Source organism: Oryzias latipes, chromosome 14, assembly GCF_053564925.1.
Source record: "Oryzias latipes strain Hd-rR chromosome 14, Olatipes_Hd-rR_3.1".
Lineage (NCBI taxonomy): Eukaryota > Metazoa > Chordata > Actinopteri > Beloniformes > Adrianichthyidae > Oryzias > Oryzias latipes.
The window spans coordinates 17,873,771-17,895,222 of record NC_136250.1 but is presented as its reverse complement, the minus strand read 5'-3'; the positions used below and the strand labels follow the sequence as shown (position 1 = coordinate 17,895,222).

Sequence of the window (21,452 nt, the reverse complement as noted above, 5' to 3'; positions counted from 1 at the left end):
CCATGGATTACATGAAATCTTTCCACCTTTATCCACCTTTGTCATGGTAGGAATAACACGTCAATGTAAGGGTGGGGTCATCTAAGATAGCACAAGGGTTAAATGTATTCTTTTAAGTTCTGGATCTGACAGAAAGGCGATGTGAGGTAGATTTAGGTGGAGGAAAACAAAATAAGAAAAACAAAAATTGCCAAGATAAAGAAGATAGAAAACACAGAAATAAACGATGCTTCAAATTTTATGTCGTCAGTGTCAAAAACAAAATATTCACAGGAGTGGATCCCATCCACACAAACACACGAAAGACTAATGGAAATAACAAAGGAAACATTTTTCTATTGTTGACTTTCATTTTTCTTACACTATATCCTCCTTAGAGCTGGAGAATGCAATAATTACAATGACAATTAAGATTTACAATTTATAGTCAAAAGACTTGATATGGGGTTCTGCTTGTCAACCCTGATGAATGAATTGTGGTGCTGTCACTTCTCAACTCAATTCTATTCTATTTTATTTGTATATCCCAAATTCACAACAACAGTCGTCTCGATGGGCTTTGTGTCGGTAATTGAAAAACATAAAATCAAAAGGATCATAAATACATGGAATTCAATAGGAAAATACTAAATTGAATTAACAAACTGACTAAGCTGGACATCCTTGCCCTTAGACCCCCCTTCGCAGTAAGGAAAAACTCCTGAAAATACCGGAATCTGGAAAAAACGATGGTTTTGCCTACATTGTCCTGCTTTCCCCAATTGATTTAAAGATTCTTTTTGTGTTTTTTGACATTTCTAATGCTCATGGGCCTTCTCATCTCAATGAACTTCTTATATGAGCCCTTGTGGACCCTGAGGTCATCTGGCGTCGGCTTTTCAATGTTCCTAAGGTGAGGACCAAAATTTGAAGTGAGGCTTCTTCCTGCCATTGTAGTCGTCACCTGTGGAACAGCCTGCCACAGAGCCTCAGGAACTGTACAGATTTTTAAGAAGAGACCCAAGACGCACCTTTCTTTTTTGAGCCAGAGTTAGAAAAAGCCATGTAAGCTGGTTATTTATAACAAAAAATATTTATTGTATGTATTTATTTATATTTCTATGTATTTATTTTAAGTTACGTCTGCTTTTATATATTTAAATACTTTATGTTAACTTTTTATTTTAACTCCAGTGTTTCCTGTGGGGATCCTTTGTACAAAGGCTTGCTGGTTTGGTCTGGGGTTGTTGCCGCGGTGCTTGCCCTTGCTGTGGCGACTGGGGCACAACATCGCAGCCTCACGGCTATGGAGTGGACCCTGCTGCTGTCCGGTGTTGGTGGGCTCTGTGGCGATGTTCTGTGGCTGAGCTGGCTTCTGGTTTAATATATTCCAGATATATTGTTTTCTTACAGCGGAGCCCAGCTCTCTTCTAAATTTATTGTCCTTTTTTCATGCCTCTGTGCAAAGTTTTTTCTCTTTTTTGTATTTTGTTGTTTCTGAAGCGTTTTGAGCCACAACACACGAAAAGTGCTTTTTTTCAAACAAATAAAGCTTGATTGATTGATGACAATCAGTATTGAAAAAAAAAAGCAACAACATTGCTACAATTATAAAACATGCCTTAACTTAGTGTGTGAGACATCCATTTTTCCAAACCTGCCTAATCCCTTTCAGTTGCAGGCACAGTGTGTAAAATAGTGTTAATACTCATATATGGAACACAGCCTGACACCTTCCAAGCACACCTAGAGGCACCAGTTAACCAAAGAACCAAGTGAGCAGTGAGGCTGCAAAGTTGTACCCCAGCAAGGGTAAGCACCACCGCGGCAAAAACCCCAGAACAAACCAGTTCTTCTTCCGGTTCTTGGAGAAGACGCCACGCAAGCGCAGAGCAGCTGCACTTCACAACTATTTACCGCATAAAAGCGTAAATATTGAGAAAAAATATTCTTAAACATAAACATGCGCCCGAAAAAAACCAACCCAGTGTCGGAGGATGACCGAGGTGGAACGGCGCTCGCGGAGCGCTGCCTAGATTGGGCAACACCAGGATCATCACATGCCTTTAGATTACTCAGCTCATGTTTTGTAGACATTTTCATGACGTGTCTTTATTTTCCATAAATATATTCTTTGCATCTGCCTTTAAAAACACATTAAAACACTTTCTTTTTCCTATGGAGGCCTTGCAAAAAATATTTGAGAAGCACTGGCGTGGAGTAAGCCCGTCCCCATTTCCAGTTATCCCACTGTTTACACTAGTTTACAGCTCCTCACAACCCCACAGCTCCTCACAACCCCAACCTGATATTACTGGTGCAGCAATAATGGCAAGCAATATTAGAACTATCCAGGTATACGGGTTTGAGCCAGATGTCAGCTTAGATGTGGAAAATCTTGTCGTCTGCAAGCGGATGCATCAGAATGAAGCGGAGTGTGGACCTTGTGGCTTGCCGTAGTATTTTCTACATCACAGGTACAAGCTTTCTCCAACGGCACTTTTTATCTGCTCCTGATTATCATAGTTTGAATAAAGAAATACTCAGAAATGCAATATTAAGCTTAATTTACTTTAAAAAAGGCCACAAGAACATTTTAAAAACGGCAAAAACTAAATTTTCATTAGAGTGGATCTATAAGGAAAGTGTGTGTGACAGTAAAATTTAACTATTATGTTTTTCTTGATTAAATAGTAACCCAACCAATTAATCAATTAATGATGCAATGTTTTCAATTGTTAATGTATTTGATCTAACATACATTTTCAACCCGGGCTAACTGGAGTTCTTTTTTAACACATCCTTCTGTGTTGCATCTTAAGCTGACCAAAAAGCCCTGGTATCATTAAAATGATAATAAAACCTTTTTTTGAAATATTAAAATAAGTTCTTAAAAAGTATAAAATGCATTAATTCAATGAAAGTGCACATTGTTTAACAGGTCGAACAAAGAAAAGAGGAAAAAGTTTACAGTTTAGATTTCAAGTTAAGCCCCATTTCAGCTACTTCCATCTGTGTGCAGAACTGTGGCTCACAGCAACTTTCCCCTGTTTGGTTCCACCTCCAGGTTGTACCAGCTGACAGTTTCCTGCAGCCATGAGAACCCTGCTGAGTTTGTATACCACATTCAGATCATGCATGTATTTAGAGTCTGTATGCATATGCTGATTGCCCTAATGTTCTACATTTTGGTTTGGCACGTCTGATTTTCAACAAGATATTCTAGTCATCTGTTCAGAAAATAACTTTTTGAGTGATAAAGGTGTTTTGCTATTACTTATTTAGGGAGGTAAATATGAATATCAAATATTTAATGTTTTATTAGACTGTTTTGGGTAAGTGTTTGATAGATTTTTTTTATTGTGTTCCTGCCCTGAATTCACAGTGTCTGATTGCAAAGTGACTCTAAAAGTTTAACAGTACTGGGAAGAAGCGAGCTCACATAATCCCACCACTACTGTCTTAATTCATTTAATAGTTTACATAGTTTTCACAATCCTGTTCCGATCAGATAAATCTTTTTTAAGTAACAAAATCAAGTGTATATTAATAATTGCTTATCTTCAGAAAACATTCATTCATGATTTTTGTAAACTGTAACAGTAACAGTTATGTAACAGTCATCGATTCTCATTAGAACACATCACATTTAATCAGTGAACTGTAAACTAAATGAGTCTCTTTATACATTTTCTTGAATATTTGGATATTTGAACATTGTTTGAGCTCATTACTTCCCCTATTTTGAAGTTTAGTGCCACACACAGAAACACAGAAACTTTTCTTTGTGGTTCTTATCAGTTTGATCTGAAAGTTCCTACATCCCCTCAGTTTGTAGCCTCCTTCATTTTCTAAGAACTGTTTTTGGATATTGAATGGTAATGATTTCCAACTGGCTCTGTATAGAATTTGTGTGGTGTAAAAATCAACAAGGTCATACAGTTTTAAAAGTCTGGATTGATAAAATAAATTGTTTGCCAGCTTATAAAATTCTGATGGCTCGTTTTTGAAGTAAAAAGAGAGGATATAATGAACTCTTATATCTATTCCCCCAAATTTCTATACAGTAGGTAAAATAGGGTAATATTAAGGAGCAGTACAATAAATGTCTACTGTGGTATTCTAATATATGTTTAGATTTATTTATGATTGAAATACTTGTTGAGACTTTATTTTTTATGTGTCTGATGTCTAGCTTCAAACTTATAAACCAATAAAAACCTCTAAGAATTTGATTTCTGTAACACTTTCCATTGAGACATTATTTATTTTAATCAGTATTGCTATGTAGTTACCAAAAAACATCACTTTGATTTGTTGTAATCAATCAATGATTTTATTTTGTCGAACCTTGTGTTCAACATTGATGAGTTCCCTATGATTGTCCGTAGAATAGAATATATTTGTGTCATCAGCAAATAATGTGAGTTTTAAGATTTACGAAACATTGAATATATCATTTATGTCAATACTGAATAGTATCCGCCCCAGAATTGATCCTTGTGGGACACCACAACTTATCTCTTTGGCTTCTCATGTAAATTCATCAATCTGACTACCGGTAATTGTTTTCTTCCTGTTGAATAGCTTTTGACCCAAGTTAGCGCTAGTCCCCTTATCCCATGCCCTTCCAGTTTGTCAAGTAAGATGTAATGATTGAGAGTGTCAAATGCTTTTTTTAAGTCAATTTCTTTTTTTGTCCAGAGCATTTGTGATTTCCTCCACAGTATCAATGATGGCCAATGAGGTTGATCTGTTTTCTTTAAAACCATATTGGTTTTCATTTATAATGTTGTGTTTATCAATAAATGTAACTAATTTATTATTGAATACTTTTTCTAAATTTTTTGAGAACTGTGGAAGAAGAGAGACAGGTCTATAATTTGTAAATAGGTATTTAGGTATCATTGATGTTATAGTTTTCACCATTCTTATCTGTAAAGTAATCTGGGTATGTTCGCTTTTTTGTCCCATTTTTTATTTCGTTATTTAATATTTCCCAAACTCGCTTCACATTGTTTTTATTTTCATTCAGTAGATGACTGAATTACACTTTTTTACTCTGCCGTGTTATTTCAGTTAGTTTATTCTTGTATAACTTTTATCTTTGTTCGGTTTCTCTTGTCCTCTGTTTTAAGATTTTTTTTATAGAGGTTACTTTTCTTTTTACAAGCATTTTGTAGAATGGTGGTTGACCAAGGGCATTTGGCAAATTTGTTCTTAAATTTATAAATTGGACAGTTCTTATTATAAAGTGAGCTAAAAAATAAATAAATAGAACATTTATAAGCAATGTCCACATCTTTCTCTCTGTACACAGAGTTCCAATTTTGTCTGGATAAGTCATTATTAAGAGAATTCATATTTTTTCCATTTCTTAACCTGTTGCTGTTTTTTTATATTTTCTTTGTCTTCACATTGATGTCAAATTGTCTAAAAACTATTTAATGATCAGTTATGTCATGTATCATTATTCCACTTATATGAATCCATTCTATATTATTTGTGAACATTTTATCAATAAGAGAAGCACTTTGAGTAGTGATTCTGCTGGGTCTTGTTATGGTTGAATGTAAACTCATACCATACATTCTGCTGATATAGTCGGCGAAAAGGACACTGTTTTTTATATATATAATTCATCTTATTTATTTTTTTTTGTAACCGCAAAGGAGGGTCTAAGGGCAGGGATGTCCCGTTTAGTTTAGTCTGTTTAGTTATTTCAATTTAGAATGTTTTACTTTTCCATTTCCAAAGCCCATCGAGTCGACTGTTGTTGTGAATTTGAGCTATACATATAAAAGTGAATTGAATTAAGTTGAATTGAATTGAATTGAATGGATTTGAATTGAATTGTAATGACCTAGTTAATAAGTTTTTCTTAATCAATTGTGTTACCTCAGGCTTCCATCAGGGGGCGGTATTCTCCCATTTTCTTGCAAATTTCATTTTCAAATTTCACAAGCATTGTGTCGCTTTCATTCAACTGCCTCTTATTTTTCTAAGTTTTAGATAAATATTGCAGATATGTAGATAAAAAAAGGCACATCACTTCTTTCTATGAATTGTGTGTTTTAGTTGCACAAATATGTACATTTTACTCTCTGAGCTGTTTTTTTTTAAAAGGATTTTGAACAAACTTTGTACTTTGATGTTATGCAACAGGGTTAAATAGTTTGGTTTCTTCTCTTGAACTCACTGTCTTGTTTTTTGACAAAGGTATGGCACGGAGCACTTGGAGTGTCTCCCAACCCCTCCCCTCGAGTTACGCTGCTGTCCTGCAGGTTTTCATGCTAATTTGCTCAGACAAACCTGATTAATCTCATCCTCGTGCTTTGTAAAGTCTTCACAGTTGATAAAGCCAGCTGTGTCTAGGCAGGTTAGAATAGAAAAGATGCAGGACAGTTTGTCCTAAGGGTAAAGGAACACTGGAGGAGTTTTGCAAAAACGATTACTGCTGCATTACAGTCAGTTGTAGAAAGTTTAATGCACATGTAAGTCGAGACAAAGGTTGAAATTCTGTCCTGGAACTGTTAACCTGTTTTGTTGACTCATAACAGAAGTAAGTTAAAGTCGCATTTGTATATGTTATCCATCTCTCCCCATATTTGGAAAATTTAAGGGGCATTTCAAATAAAAACAAATTAAAGTCTTGAGCTGAGCTTGTACAGATAAATATTAACTATGATAAAATTTTAAAGCGATGAATGTTACATTCTTAAAAAAGCTGTATAATGTAAGGAAGAAAAAAAGAAAAGAAACTACACAGATTAAATCTAAGTAGAGCCTCTTAAACTGGAGTGGCTGCTTTACAACTGTCATTTGTTGATAAACCAGTTATTGAGGAGCTAAGAGCTAAGGGGAAACTGCAAATCTGTTTGAGGAAAGAAAAGTGAGCTGTGATAAAAGGAAAGCCGCCACACAAACAAGGTGAAGAACTGGTTGGGAGAGAAACAAGTTAACCCTTGTGCTATCCTATGACCTCACCCTTACATTGACGTGTTCTCCCTACCACGACAATGGTGGATAAAAGTGAAAGGATTTCATGTAATCCATGGACACCAGTGAAGATCACAAATCATTGAAGAAAAAAGGTTCAGCGCACTGTCTAATGGGTCTAGATGACCCAACTCCCAATGTTAAAGTGCGTATAGGATAGCACAAGGGTTACAGGCCAACAAGCCTTTAATAATCAGCTACATTGAGTTATTACAGAAAAACTATGCCGGCGATTATCCACAAAGACATGCTTGTGGGGAAGTTCTAGAGGCTGTCAAACATGGTTATGTGTTCTAACTGGAAATAGAGAGTGTCAAAGTTTTGGTCATACCCAAGAGTTTAGTGCTGCAAGAAAGCACCCTTAACTTTGGATAATACTGTACTATTTTCATATAACAAGAAATACAGCTCAGTTGGTTAAGAACAGGACTGGAGCATCGGTTCGAATCCCAGGGGGCACGTTAAGCTTGTGGGTCACTAGGCAAGACCCTTTGTACCACTGCCTAAAAATAGGGTCCCAAGTCTGGGTCTGGGTTGTGTCAGGAGGGGCATTCGGCATAAAAATCTCTACCAGACCAACCATGCGAATCAGTGAAAATGGATTTGCTGTGGCGACTCATAGGGGATATGCTGAAAGGTATACAGCTATTACCGGCAACAGGTTTACTAGCTTAAGGGGTTAAAAACCTGAATAAGAACTTGTTTTAGCAAGGAAGTCCAGGAGGGTGACAGAACCAAGTCAACAATGTTGGCTTCTTGTTTTTAAGGTCCCACTCCAATCATCTTTTGATCTATTGTAAAGGTGTTTCCAGTGGTCTGTTAATTGTTATTACGCCAGAATCTGTGTTGTTTTCTAGAACATAGTTTCTGCAGAGCAGCAAAAGTTCATTAGAAATCCGCCTCTATGTTGTAGGCGGGAGCATTGGTGTGGACTAAGTCTGCACTTACTTCCCCTCATCCATATGTTTACACACCCTTTTGCTACAGCTCCTCACAACCCCAACCTAACAGTACTCAACAAAAAATGAGTTGAGTTAAACTGAGGAGCATTACTGGAGCTGTCCAGCCGTACAGTTTTGAGCCTGATCAGAAAGACATGCATGTTTTTTTATTGGAGTGGGTCTTCAATATTACAACACAAGCTTGAGTAAGTTCACCAGGTAACCACTAGGTGGTTTTTGGTTACAGTAATGTCTAACTTCACAAACTACTTCCAGTCAGGTTTCAATAACCATTTTATTATTCCTTTTTTATATAATTAAGATCAAGTTGCACATAGGTGAGGGTGTGGTCTTTGATTGACAGGTAACTGTTGCCAGAGCTAAAAAAAAAGTGGCCTGAAATGGGTCCAAAATAAACTGTTTGTGAACTTCTATAACTGAAGAGTAAATAGTAATATGACTATTCTGAGATGTTGGACTCTACTGACAAAAAGTAGCACTTGAACAAGTTACAAAGACTGAGGGACGATGAAGGGAAGGAGAGACAGGGTAGCGTGACTACAGAAAGAGGAAGTTATCGATCCAAACACTGAAGGCATGCAAAGAGAGACTACTAAATAAAATGAGTAGCTCTAAAAAGAGGGGAAAAAGGAAAAAGGAAGTTAGAAAAGCTTGAAGAGAATGGAGGACCATTTTCCAACAGCGTGGAGACAGTGGTGCACAGTTGGAGACGCCAACCGAATTTTGACTTAAAGGATTCAGAGAATGTCTGGGAAATGTAGAGAAAGTGTGGGGATGTCACAAAACCTTAAACTATTGAGCAACTCAGAATCGTGTCACTTTTTCACTTGCACATACAGAATAATAATATACAAAATATGAATATAGAATGTTATGCAATCCAGGAAAACAAAAACACATGGTACATAACAGACTTTCTGTTTGTTTTACTGGAGGTGTTTCCATCAGCATCAATACACATCTGTTTACCACATGAGACAGCAACAATATGCTCTGTACAGTAATAAGGAAAAAAAAGGAGCAAAGAAGCAAAACCCCTTCCACATAAATTTCACAGAAAACGAAGCGTAAGTTGTAGACAAAGTGCTCTAAAGAACCTGGGCTCTCTCTCTAAAAACCTTAAAATATTTGACACACTTCAGCTTGACTTGACGTTTTGAAAACTACAGTAACCTCAGCAACTTTAATGACACTTTTTCAATGCCATGTCTCCATAACTTTTTTTATAACAGACAGGATGATAATTACAATCTGTTAATGTGTTTTATCATTAATACTAGTTATACGATTATCATGGTCATATTTATACCAAGCTTGACTGCAGCACATTTAAAAGCATAAGGTGCTATGTATTCAAATCACAGGTAATGTAAAAATAAAAAATAAAATCCAGTGGGAAGATGCGCAAGAATCATGAAAAGGAGGGCTGTAAAATAAAAAAATTTCTAATCAGAAAAGTGTTTGAAATTGTTATAAATGTAGATTTGATGTATTAAGGAGCATTAATTTCTGCTTTATGTTAGGAATAGCATGACTAGCCGAGTTTCTTCTTAACGCTTTTTGTCTCGCTTGGTCGGGAAATAGCACCACCAATCGGGAAGTGTTTGGAACTGCATGATTTTTTTTCACACGAGTGTTCGTGTGAAGGCATCTTCAACTACAAAATACAGTTTTTATGTTTCATTTTAATTGTTCAACTAAAAACAGCACAGGCCCATGTTGTAAAGATTTTTTTAGTGCCATTTATGAAGCTACATGACCATTTCTACATGTGAATGTCTCCGTGTATTTTTGGTGTTTTTCCATGATAATAAAGACAGAACCTAAACTCCAGAAGACCACATCTTGTTAAAGTGTTTAAGTCAACAATGATTACAAAATTGTTTCTTTTGTTTTTGTTCGTGACAGCTGTGCCTCCCTGGACACTCCTGTTTCCATTTGCTGGCACCAAGTCTGCGTCAATGCATTGGGCTGGGCCAGAAAAGAAATTTCCCATCAAACTAGAGCCAAATCTATCATGTAATGATTGATTGGATGCATGATTAAGTGTGGCTAACCCCATAGCTAATCCTAAACCCAAAACAACACTTTTTGTTGTTGTTTGTAAGTTCCTGCCTAGAAGTTATGAATTGAAAAAAAGTTCAAAATGTACTCAAATTTAGCTTTGTTTGAAAAAATAAACCAGTAGATTAGTTTTCATTGATTTGAAACATTGAAACATGGTCACACTTCTAGAATTAGACACAAATGAATTCTTGACCCCAAACCTCGAGATCAAACATCATCCTGGTTTTCTGGAAATCCTGCCTCATTGGCCCTCGTGGCCTGGAGTTTGAGACCTGTGCTTTGGAGAAAAAAGATTTAGGAGAAAAAAGAAAAAAAGACAATACTCATGGTCAGAAGGAACCATGGAAATTCTGTAGTTTTTTTGCGGTTAAATATACAGCAATTCCTTTGTTTGTACTTTCTCCCACTAGCTTACAGCCCCTCATAACCATAAGCTAACATTAGCGTGGCAAAAAACAGCAAGAGTAGAGCTATCCAGCTGTACAGTTTTGAACCAGATATCGGCTCGGACGAGAAGAAAAAACTTACCGGTACATGGATCTACAGTAATTGTCTACAAGTTGTGGATTTAGAACTGGATGAGAGCAAATAGACTTTGGCCCACCCATCTCAGTTGTTGTATCACAAACCTGAGCTTTTTCAGACCGCTGGTTTTTGTCTGCTCCTGATCCATCACAATTTAAATAAAGACATACTCAACAGAGTTTTAAACTTAAAATATATTATATCCTCCATCATCAGAAAAAAGCTAAAAGAACATGTAAAAACACCAAAAAAACAATTTTCATTAGAGTGGGTCTTGAACAGGGTAGAAAAGCTCTTTACAAGTATAAAGTAAAATAAATGAAAGGGGCCAATTCTATGAAACAACCTTGATTACATTTTAGTAGTGAGTGAACAATTGAGTTGAGGATTGTGTAAATGATGCCACATAACAAGCATATGCACTGAGAGGAACCTGTGAACAAGAAGCATCTCTTTGTAGAAACATGGATCGTATGGGTCTGCATTTTTGTTTGGAATCTGCAGCCCGAGAGCTTTTATTCCACTGTGAGATTCTGGGTGAAGTCCTGCCTTCTCCAGGCACATTGCCATGAACACATCATCAATGGGCAGAAGAATGATGAAGTGTGACGTGTTGTATATGATTCTAGCTGTATATCCTGACAGTAGAAAGCCTCCACCGCTGCAGTAGAGAGGGTATGACTCAGACTCATGAACCTGCACTGGAATGTAATATTTACTGAATGGATCACGAATTGGTCCCACATTCTTAACCAGATGACCAGCATAGAGATGCTTGCTTCCATCATTGTCCTCAAGGCTTTTTAGGTACACCACCATGTTGTCGGTGTTGGCAAAGACATCATCGTCTCCATTAAAGATGAAGCGAACGTGAGGACAGTTTCTCTCCATCCATTCCAGGAAGAGAATCTGCTTCAAAGTGAGGTTGTAGAAGGAGTCACAAAAGTCCCACTGGAGAATGTCGTTGTACTTGCGATGCTCAATTTCAAGAAGGTAGTTCAGTGTCATTTTCTCAAAACTATCATCCTGTGTTCCTGAGATGAAGAGCCTCCGGATCCACACTCCGTTCAGAAGTCTCTCTTTGGCCCAGGTGTTACGCAGCACCTGTCTGCGGTTGTAGTTCTTTGGTGAGCTTTTGATGACCAGGAGCAGGAAGACATCAGCAGAACCCTCAGGTCCTCCACATTTGTCCGGGATATTCAGCAGCATGGGAAAATTCCGACAGTGGCGATAGTACAGAAAGTCTTTAATGTGACTAGGTAAAGAGTTGAAGCCGAAGATGTTGACAGCAGAAATGTTTTTCTCACATTTTGGCCCCATCATTGTGTCACTCTTTTGTTTCCTTTCCATTTCATGGTTTTGATCAGTCCCTGTAGGCTGAAGGATTGCAGAGGTGTAGTCATTGTAATTTAGGAAAAACACTATAGAAAAAATTACAAACACACTAATGGTGGCTAAAGAAATTTTTACAAAAGACATTTTCTTTCCTCTGTCTTCTTTGACGAAAACTCTGCTGTGACAAGAAAAGAAAAGAATAATAATATATTATAAATAATTACATCTAATCAAATCGAACTTTAGTGCTTCTCATACTCTAGAGATTTTACAGTTGAAAACAAAAAACACAGACGGTGAAAATAAAAAACCCAGATACCCAGCCCACCCTTTACCCTACCCCCTCCGCTCTGTTCCCCTTGGGGAACCTGCACATCTTATTTCATGGATTCTTGAAGAGTCTGTGTCCATACATACAAGTGTTGATCTGTAAGGTAGGAATAAAACCACTTAAGAACATTTACTAAAAGCCCCACCAGACTCCTAAGTCTATCCGATAAAATCTGGTGATCTACTGCCTGAATCTGAATTCTTCCCCTACCCCTCCAATTTTAGGGGCATTTGGACGGTTAGGGGTGTCCAAAATTGTTTTTCAAATGCACCCTCATAAATACATCTTTCATTTGCATATTTGTGTGAAAGACGGTGTCACAATTATCTGGTCTTTAAAGCATGATTATTTATGACATTCTTTGCATTCATAAAAAGAGCAAACTCATCTTAGGGGACAGCCTAATCCAAAAAAAAAACAGAATTTTTACTTTCCTGAAGAATATTTTTGATTTAAAAAAGTCAAAAAAAAAAACGAAAAGCACATGAATTAACTATAAATAGGGAACTAACAAAGTTAATAGAAAACTTGCTCAAGAAATAAAGGGAATGAATATAGAATAGTCTTTTTTTTTCTTCCGCAGTGTCAACTCTTAGTCCACGTAAAAGTGCAGGTTGGGTCATGATAAAGAGGCCCTGCCAGTTCAGCTGCATGAGCTCTAAGTTATCTTGTTGACACTTTGTTCAGGCCGGCTGCATTCTTCGAGCAAAAACTCAGAATCCTTCACCCCATCCATCAAGAGCATGAGACAGAAGTTATACTTTTGCTCAGAATCTCTAAATGTAGCCATGAAGACTGCAAGTATTGGAGGTCTGCATTACTGTTGCTATCATGCGTGTCTCGTGGCAAGGAAGTGTGTCTAAATTTGAAAAACACTTCAAGTAATTAGATAAATTACGAAGCCCATTAAGACGAATGTTATTGTGATTGACTTGAATAAATAAAAACACATTTTGCTGCCAAACAGACTTTGCTGCAAGTTTACCTTACAAAGTCCTACTCATCAAAAGAAATCTTTGAGGAGCGTGCACTTCCTGTACTAAAGAGACAATGGTCCTCTACTGTGGTCACAGCTCTGCACAATGCACAGATGGACAACAAAAGAAGAATCTACAGAACCTCAATCTTTATTTTTTTGTTTTTAATCTATTCAGTTGCACTTACCTTAGCATGCTGACACAGCAAAGTAGTGCTCCTTCTTTCGGTGAAATGATCAGCAAAGTTCTCATTCCATGCTCCCTCAAGCATAAGTTTCCCTGGGTGTAGTCTGTCAGGTGAGTGGAGGCACAATTTTAAGGTAAGCATGAAACATTTCAAATTGCTTTATACAGAGACAAAATACAGTCACCATTCAAAAGTGTGCTCTTTTAAAACAACAAAAAAGAATTGTGTAACTCTGATTTTTTTATCACATTGTATCTAAACTACATATATGTATTTGTAGTACTCAGGTGGGGAAGGTCTCATTCAATAGATTGAGTTCAGCCATTTGTTTAACCGGCTCAACGACATTCTCTTCTTACTATTGAGGGTTTGGTCTAAGACAAGGTGCCCAGCCTAGATGAAGGGACGATCATCTAACGAATTGTTTTTCACAGTCAAACCATTATTATTTGGGTGCTTTTGGTTTTTCTTATTTATCCCTACAGAGAAATGTGTCATATTGGTGGCTGAATCCAGGCAGGATCCTCAATAAAATCAGTTTATGCAAAATAGTAGAAAATAAATTTAGCATAGCTTGTCTCATAGCTCTAGTATGAAAGAAATCCACAGCAGAATTAACTAAAATGAAGTTTAATACAAAACCGGCAAAATTACATCATCCTACAAAAGCTTTCACCTTAAAAAATGCATCGTTCATTTTGAATAAATCTCATCATCCCCCAATACTCTGGGGATTTACCAAACGGCTTTCTTTCCTGTATCAGCAGCCTGATTGAACTTTTACTTTAGGTTGCTCATTCCTAACTGGATTGACTATTCCACTCTGTGCCTCAATAGAAGAACACACTTTAAGCCTCATGCTACATTCACACAGAGAATGTGTGTCTTGAACGCGCTTTTAGCATATGGTGTTCACACTGCACTGTAGCTATACCCAATAGTAGCGCATGTATCTACAGCTGGAGAGGCTCAGCGTGATTCTAGTTCTATTCTGATATACAAAAGATTTGGTGACACACCATTTCAGCCTGGTACAAACCGCAATTATTAATTTGTCCTCCATGATCAATTTTCACACGTTTGGCACTTTTGTTTATATAAAAATAATGGTATACATATGTCCCTATCTGAGTCCCTGATTAGTGAGAGTTCAACTGGTTTAACTGTCAACTCGTGTTCCATGGTCGTGAGTTTTGTACATAGAACCCAAAAACTGACTTAAAAATATTTAAGTCTGCACATATTTTTGATACTTGATCAGGATATGCTATGAAGATTTCTGAAACAGAATCATGTCTATTTTTTCTGATATAGTGTTGTTTAATCATAGTCATGCTTTTTTAAAAATGAAAATAATAAATAATCTGCACATATTTTACGCAAGATGGTCAAACAGATTTTCGTTTTTTCACCCCCCTAAGTCCTGGAAAGCATGCAAGAAGCCCGTTAGTGCTGTTCAAGTGAAAAGTGTGTGCTCTTTGGGTGTAGCCTGACTGTTAGAAATGAGAAATTAGACAATCAGTTTGTGCAGGCTTCCTACAGCCACTTATATATCCTGTGCCCACCCTGTGCATGTAGCGGGGTCAGTAAGTAACCATTACCCACATTTTACTATTGGCCAGAGTGTGGCGTAGGGCACCGCACGAATGCATCACCCGTATGTAATAAGTCATACATTAGCCTTACTAATACTTCACGATACACTTAACACAGGCACAGCAGTCTTACATTCCATTTTCAATAACATCCCTCATAATGTGGTCGCTCCTCTCAATAAGCCTCCACAAGACCGGACAACCAGGACTTTTACGGATCCATGTAACTAACGTGAGTGTTCACACACTGAGGAGCTCTCTTATCTTTAACTGATTTTGAACATTGCATTGTCTTTTGGACACTACTTCAGGGATTCTTGGAAATTAATGCCATCGAGAAGATAAATAAAGAACAATCCAGCAAGACAGGTTTTTCTTTTGTCAAATTTCAGAGTAAACCTTGTGCTATCCTAGGCACTTTAACATTGGGAGTGGGGTCATCTAGACCCACTAGACAGTGCGCTAAACCTCTTTTCTTTAGTGATTTGTGATCTTCACTGGTGTCCATGGATTACATGAAATCTTTCCATCTTTATCCACATTTGTCATGGTAGGGAGAACACGTCAATGTAAGGGTGGGGTCATCTAAGATAGCACAAGGGTTAAAAAACAAATCATTTTAGCAGGTTGCCTGTTCAACTGGTTGAACTATCAGGCCTTTGGACCTAAACAGGATTAACTATTGCATGTCCGCTGAGCCTGCAATCCAAAACACACTTATTTTCACTTGTGATTCTTCAAAGGACCACAAATTCCTTGTTGGTTTTTTTACTAAACATTTAGCTGTAACGTTTTTTTATTGACAGTATACGTGATCTAAATGTCAGGATCACATGGCGTGCTTTTGAGCAACAGTTGCTTACTCCCCTGGAGTGACCATGCTTTGATTTTGCATGCTTCTCCAGTAAGGTATTTCAAGCTATTGACTGTATTTGAGAACTGGACAGATTTACCCCAACCCTGGCATTCCAAACAGGAAGCACCTGCTGGCTACAAGAAGTCAAAATCCCATAGACTTCTACTGAAATATAAACAGCTATTACTCAGTCATTATATTTGTCAGAATCACCATAGGGGCAGAAGTAGGGTGGTTAACCACTAATTGGAAGATTGCAAGTTCGGTTCCTGCCTTGCCCGCCCATGCAACAAAGTGTACTTGGGCAAGGCACTTAACCGCACCTTACTTTTGGTGGTTATGGGTTGGCACCAGTGTTCAAGTTATAAAGTGACCAATCAGATGCCTCAAAAAAAGCATGTGGTGCCTGCTGGTCCCCATGTCAAACTGTCAAAATGTTTGATTGACAGATTCTCTTAAGCCTGCTTTCAAGTGGTAAGGGTGTGGACTTCCAACAAACTCACTCCTCATTTGTGAGACTGGATGCTATAGAAACAATGACTTAGACAACTTGGATCAGTCACTACTTACTGACGTTGTCTGGCTTCAAACCTTTCTGCGTCTATATCATGAAAAAATGGCGACTGAATTGACGTGATTTGGTTGGAGCCAGAAGTATTTTTCTATGGGTGAAGTCCCATTTACTCGGTCTGGTTCTTAGAGACTATAATGCTCTAACCAACCTTGTGTCAAATGGTAAATGGTAAATGGTGTATACTTGTATAGTGCTTTTCTACCTACAAGGACAAAGTGCTTTTACAGTCACCGACCCATTCACCCAGTCACACACACATTTACACACTGGTGACCGCTTCGCTGCCAAACACAGGCGCCCACCTACCACCAGAGGCAAGGTGGGGTTCAGTGTCTTGCCCAAGGACACTTGGACTCATGGTCGTGCAAGGCGGGAATCAATCCTGCAACCTTACGATCATGGGTCGACCGCCCTACTGCTGCACCACCGCCGCCCACATGGCCATAGTCAAGAAACTTGGACTATGAGAAGTAAAGAAGATCACAGGGAAATTGGTACACACCAGTGTCATCCATACATATAGGAAGCATGATGTGTGCTAGAATGATTTTTTTGCTGCTCTGTACTGTTAAGAGCAGGGCTACGCTTAAAAAAAGCAGATCAACAAACACAATGACAAGGAGTCACTGATGCATGAATTTGCATGAAGCAAAAATGTGATTTTAAACAATTATTATGTAAAAATGTCTACCTTTTATGTGAATCGTAGATCAAACGTGCAGCTGTGTTTCCCTTGAGTAAGTAACTTCCTGTTAAACTACATTCTTACAAATTATTTGCAGTTGATTTAATTTAATCTCCATGCTTTACTTACATCTCTGCATAAATCCTGGCACACATTAAATGTAAAAGTACTTACTAAGGGTGTAGATTAAGAGCTTGAATTTACTCAAGCTTACTCATGTAAGATCAGCATCTGTCTAACTCCAGTTTTGCCAGTTTGGGCAAAAACAGCCCAATTTGAGTAAATACCCACCCAATTTGTGTGGGAAACTGCCCAAACTGGCAAGATTGTCTATCTGTGTAAACAGCGCTCCTCCATCTCTCTCGCTGCTGCTTACACCTTGTCCTTCCTTTCCATGCTTCATTGGAAAGCGGAGTCATTAAAGGCAGGATTTTTAGGGTTGCTTATATTTTTATATTTATTACAGTATTGCTTTTGTTTCGTTTCTTCACTAGTGACTTTAGTATTTTATTTTCTGCCTTTATGTCTTTTTAAAAAAACATGTTAGTGGTGTTGTTATACTAACATTTTTGCTTCTTTTTTTTTAAATTTTGCACTAGTTACTGTTTCCTCTTTATTATTATTGTATTATGCCATTAGTAATATACATATTCTATAATTGATTTATGTTCGGTTCAGATTTTTGTAATTAGTTACATATTATTTCTGTTTCCCTAAAGTCCTGTGTTTTATTATACACTTAACAAAAAATGTGAATTTCCGAAATTATTCTATAATCAAACTTTTCAGGAAAAAAGTATCAGTGGTCCTGTAAATACTTGGTATTGGATTGATACCCAAATTCCCACTTAATGAGTTTGCTGAAAGACAAACACGTATCTCAAAATACAGCTTTGATTTCATCCACAAGGAATAATCAGATACACAGATTCTTTTAAATTATTTTAATAGATTTCAAAACATTTTTAGTTCATATTGACAGACCAGTCCTTTCATAACCCACATGAGCTCCACTAAAGAGTCATTATGTCTGTTTGAAAAAAAAACAAACAAAAAAAATGACTTTAAAATAAAACTTTACATGAAGAAAAGTTCAATAAATATAAGATAATCATACAATTTTAAGGTTAATGTTCATTCTACTTAGTAAAAATCCCATTTATTTGCCAGATAACATAAATAATGTACTCATTTGCTGTTGTGCAGTTTTATTTTAATTCTCATAAACATCTTTTTTTCCAAATTGCTTAAAGATTCACTCCAATGAAAGTAAGGTTTTTGGTGTTTTCGACACGTTCTTGACACATTTTTATGTTGCTAGAGGACAAAAATACAGAAATACAGCATTTGTGAGTATTTCTTTATTTGAATTGTGGTGAATCAGGAGCTGTTGGTTTAAAAACGATCTAAAAAAAAAAGTTCCATATAAGTTTCCATTTTCCTCGTCTGAGCTGGTATCTGGCTCAAAACTATACGGCTGGATAGCTCCAATAATGCTCGCCATTTTTGTTGCACAACTAATGTTAGCTTGGGGGTGTGAGGCGCCATAAGATAGCAGGAAAGAGTGTAAACAGACGGATAACTGGAAGTTAGGGCGGGCTTACTCTGTGCCACTACTGCCGCTCTGCAGAGATTATTTTCTAGAAAACTACACAGGTTTTTTCATTTTGGCAAAATCAGCATTGTCAGTATAAAAGTCGGAGCTACGATCTTTGAAAATAGATCACAAAATGATCGGAGTGGGTCTCTAATGGTTTTCTGTTATTCACGTGTTTTGGTGAAGTGAGAAATCACCCATGTCTTCAAAAGAATTACAAAAAATGTATGAGCCGAAATCTAAAAGTTTGTTTCAGCCAAAGTTTTAAATACAAGTATACAATAATAAAATCTGCATAATCTGAAAGGAGAAATGTTGTTTTTTTTTTGTTTGAATTTGGTTGCAAACCTCAAAGGGATACCAACCTTTTTTTATTGTCCTTTGTAATAGTTCGTGCAGTCAAGATTGGGGTCCTGCAAACTGTGCCACATAACATACATGTGGACTGACAGGAATCTGTGGACAAGAAGCATTTCCCTGAAGTAGCAAGGATCATATCTATCAGCCTCCTTGTCTATAACGTACAGTCCGGCTGTTCTTACACCAGGATGGGACTCAGGACGAAGACCTCCCTTCTGCAGGCACATTCCCATATATACATCATCAATGGGAAGAATTGTGATGGAGTGTGACATGTTGTAGATGATTCTAGCTGTATATCCTGACAGAAGGAATCCCCCACCACCGCAGTAAGGAGGGTAGGACTCCGGTTCGTGAACCTGCACTGGAACGTAATATTTACTCCACGTTTCTCGAACTGGTCCTACATACTGGATGAGATGACCAGTGAAAAGGTGCTTTCTTCCTCCTCTCTTAAAGTTTTGGAGAAACACAACCATGTTGTCGGTGTTGGCAAAGACATCATCGTCACCATTTAGCAGGTAGTGGACATGAGGACAGTTTCTCTCCATCCATTCCAGGAAGAGGATCTGCTTCAAAGTGAGGTTGAAGAAGGAGTCGTGAAAGTCCCACTGGAGAATGTCATTGTGCCTGCGTTGCTCAAACTCCAAAAGTCTATTTAGTCTTGTTTTCTCAAAACCATCATCCTGTGTTCCTGAGATGAAGAGCCTCCGGATCCACACTCCGTTCTGAAGTCTCTCTTTGGCCCAGGTGTTACGCAGTACCTGTCTGCGGTCGTAGTTCCCAGGTGAGCTTTTGATGACCAGGAGCAGGAAGACATCAGCAGAACCCTCAGGTCCTCCACATTTGTCTGGAAGGTCAAGCAGCATGGGAAAATGCCGACAGTGGCGATAGTATAGAAAGTCTTTAATGTGACTAGGTAAAGAGTTGAAGTCAGGGATTTTGGTAACAGTGTTGTTTCGTTGGCATTTTGGCCACGAGTATGTATACTTGTGTTGTGTGTTGATTGGCTTTGTGTCAGTTTCATATTTCCTCACACTGACTTCACGAAATGTTAATTTTCTTTTTGGTATGTTCTGGAAAAAACCCACATAAACGACCACGACAAGAGCCGCCAGCACTGTTGCTGTGGCGACTTTGTTCTGCGTCACCTTGTTGTAAAATCTGCGGTGACAAAAAGGAATCATGTCAGCAGAGTTAAGGCTTTACCAAAATTCAACAGAACAACAACACAAAAACAGGCAATTATTTAGCCGTATGAAAACAATGAATGTATGGAAAAAAGACATCCTTAGCTGTGAATGCAGCCAGACCATACTTTAGTCAAAATAAATATTTTAATAGTGGTATGATAGAAATGGTTGAGCACAAAAGGATGGATAAAAAAAATCACCTTCATGTTAGTCACCTGGTAATTTCTTTTAAATTCAGCATCACGGTAAAGTTACACCCAGTTACTACATGAATTCCAACGTGAGTAGATCATTACAGATGGGAACTCTTCTTGGCTGTGTCTTCAGTTTCCTTAATCAGTTTAAACTCCAGTCTGATTTATGCTAGCAAAACATTTGTCTCTTTATCTCTTCTATTTGTCGGTCATAAAACCTCACATTTACGCTCTATCAACATAAGACACTAAAAGATACAGAAACATTTCATGGCTTTCTTCTTCCTTAGGGATATTACTCAGACAGAAACACAAATGTGCTCTGAGGAACAAAAAGGAGAAGAAACAAGTCTAAACTTATAGTGCTTGTCATCTGAACACAAATTAGCATTTCTGATCAAATCATAACAGCCATTTTTCATGGATATACAACACACCCAACAAATTAAAATTGTCACCAAAACTACATCTATCTATCTATATATTTGAAAACATTCTGAAATTTGTCATTTAATCAGAAAGTTTTTTGAACATACCTGAACATTTTGAAAGAACCCAGCCGTCAGTCTCAATTCTTCAAGCAAAAGGAAAGTAATGAGGGCTGAGTCAAACGTAGCACACAAGTTCCCTCTGTCAACACATTGCTGTCCTTTGTCTTACCTTTCAGGCAGAGCAAGGGGTGTGGGATTGTTTTTCAAAACAACACATCCACCTGGTTCATTCATGTAGAAATAAATAATGTAAGTGATTTGAAAAAAAGAGGAAGAGATTCATTTTTTAAAAGGGAAGTTTTAGTCAAAGAACAGCTTTAAGACAGAAACTCTCTGTTCAAGTGACAATGTTCACATACCTTTCTCAGAGGATATGTTGAACATTTTTGCAGGCAAATAATTCAAACCAAGGTTTGCAAAAAAGGTTACCTATAACCAGTCTGGTATAGCTTTTACATCTTTTCAAAACATTTGAAAGATTCCCATAAAAATTTAAACCCCCATAACTCACTCACATTGCTTCATTGTCCCTCAGGTTTGAGAAA

At 37.4% G+C, this 21,452-nt stretch overlaps 2 protein-coding genes across 4 annotated transcripts; both read right to left on the bottom strand.

Moving 5' to 3' along the window:
- Positions 1 to 8,070: 8,070 nt before the first annotated feature.
- LOC144983639 (N-acetyllactosaminide beta-1,3-N-acetylglucosaminyltransferase 3-like) lies at positions 8,071 to 13,697 on the bottom strand. Of its 3 annotated transcripts, none has more exons than XM_078930604.1 (2): positions 13,363 to 13,697; positions 8,071 to 12,045 (listed from the first exon to the last, which is right to left on the bottom strand). In XM_078930604.1, exons 1-2 carry the CDS (start codon positions 13,425 to 13,427, stop codon positions 10,884 to 10,886), a joined length of 1,227 nt encoding a protein of 408 aa, XP_078786730.1. In that variant the 5' UTR covers positions 13,428 to 13,697; the 3' UTR covers positions 8,071 to 10,883. The 3 variants fall into 3 exon arrangements, with proteins under 3 accessions (XP_078786730.1, XP_078786731.1, XP_078786732.1); XM_078930605.1 differs by having other exon boundaries at positions 8,071 to 12,042; XM_078930606.1 differs by having other exon boundaries at positions 8,071 to 11,909.
- Positions 13,698 to 18,001: 4,304 nt separating this feature from the next.
- On the bottom strand, positions 18,002 to 21,083 carry LOC101173163 (N-acetyllactosaminide beta-1,3-N-acetylglucosaminyltransferase 3-like). Its single transcript, XM_004076547.5, has 2 exons — positions 20,953 to 21,083; positions 18,002 to 20,193 (listed from the first exon to the last, which is right to left on the bottom strand). The coding sequence occupies exons 1-2, from the start codon at positions 20,958 to 20,960 to the stop codon at positions 19,041 to 19,043; spliced, it is 1,161 nt and encodes a 386-aa protein (XP_004076595.1). The 5' UTR covers positions 20,961 to 21,083; the 3' UTR covers positions 18,002 to 19,040.
- Positions 21,084 to 21,452: the final 369 nt, after the last annotated feature.

What these genes read in the sequence shown, in the direction of transcription:
- LOC144983639 (XM_078930604.1), bottom strand. Translation starts at nt 13,427, where the DNA reads ATGAGAACTTTGCTGATCATTTCACCGAAAGAAGGAGCACTACTTTGC. An exon ending in TGCTGTGTCAGCATGCTAAG is followed by an intron (nt 12,046 to 13,362) that starts GTAAGTGCAACT and finishes TTCTTGTCACAG; the next exon opens with CAGAGTTTTCGTCAAAGAAG.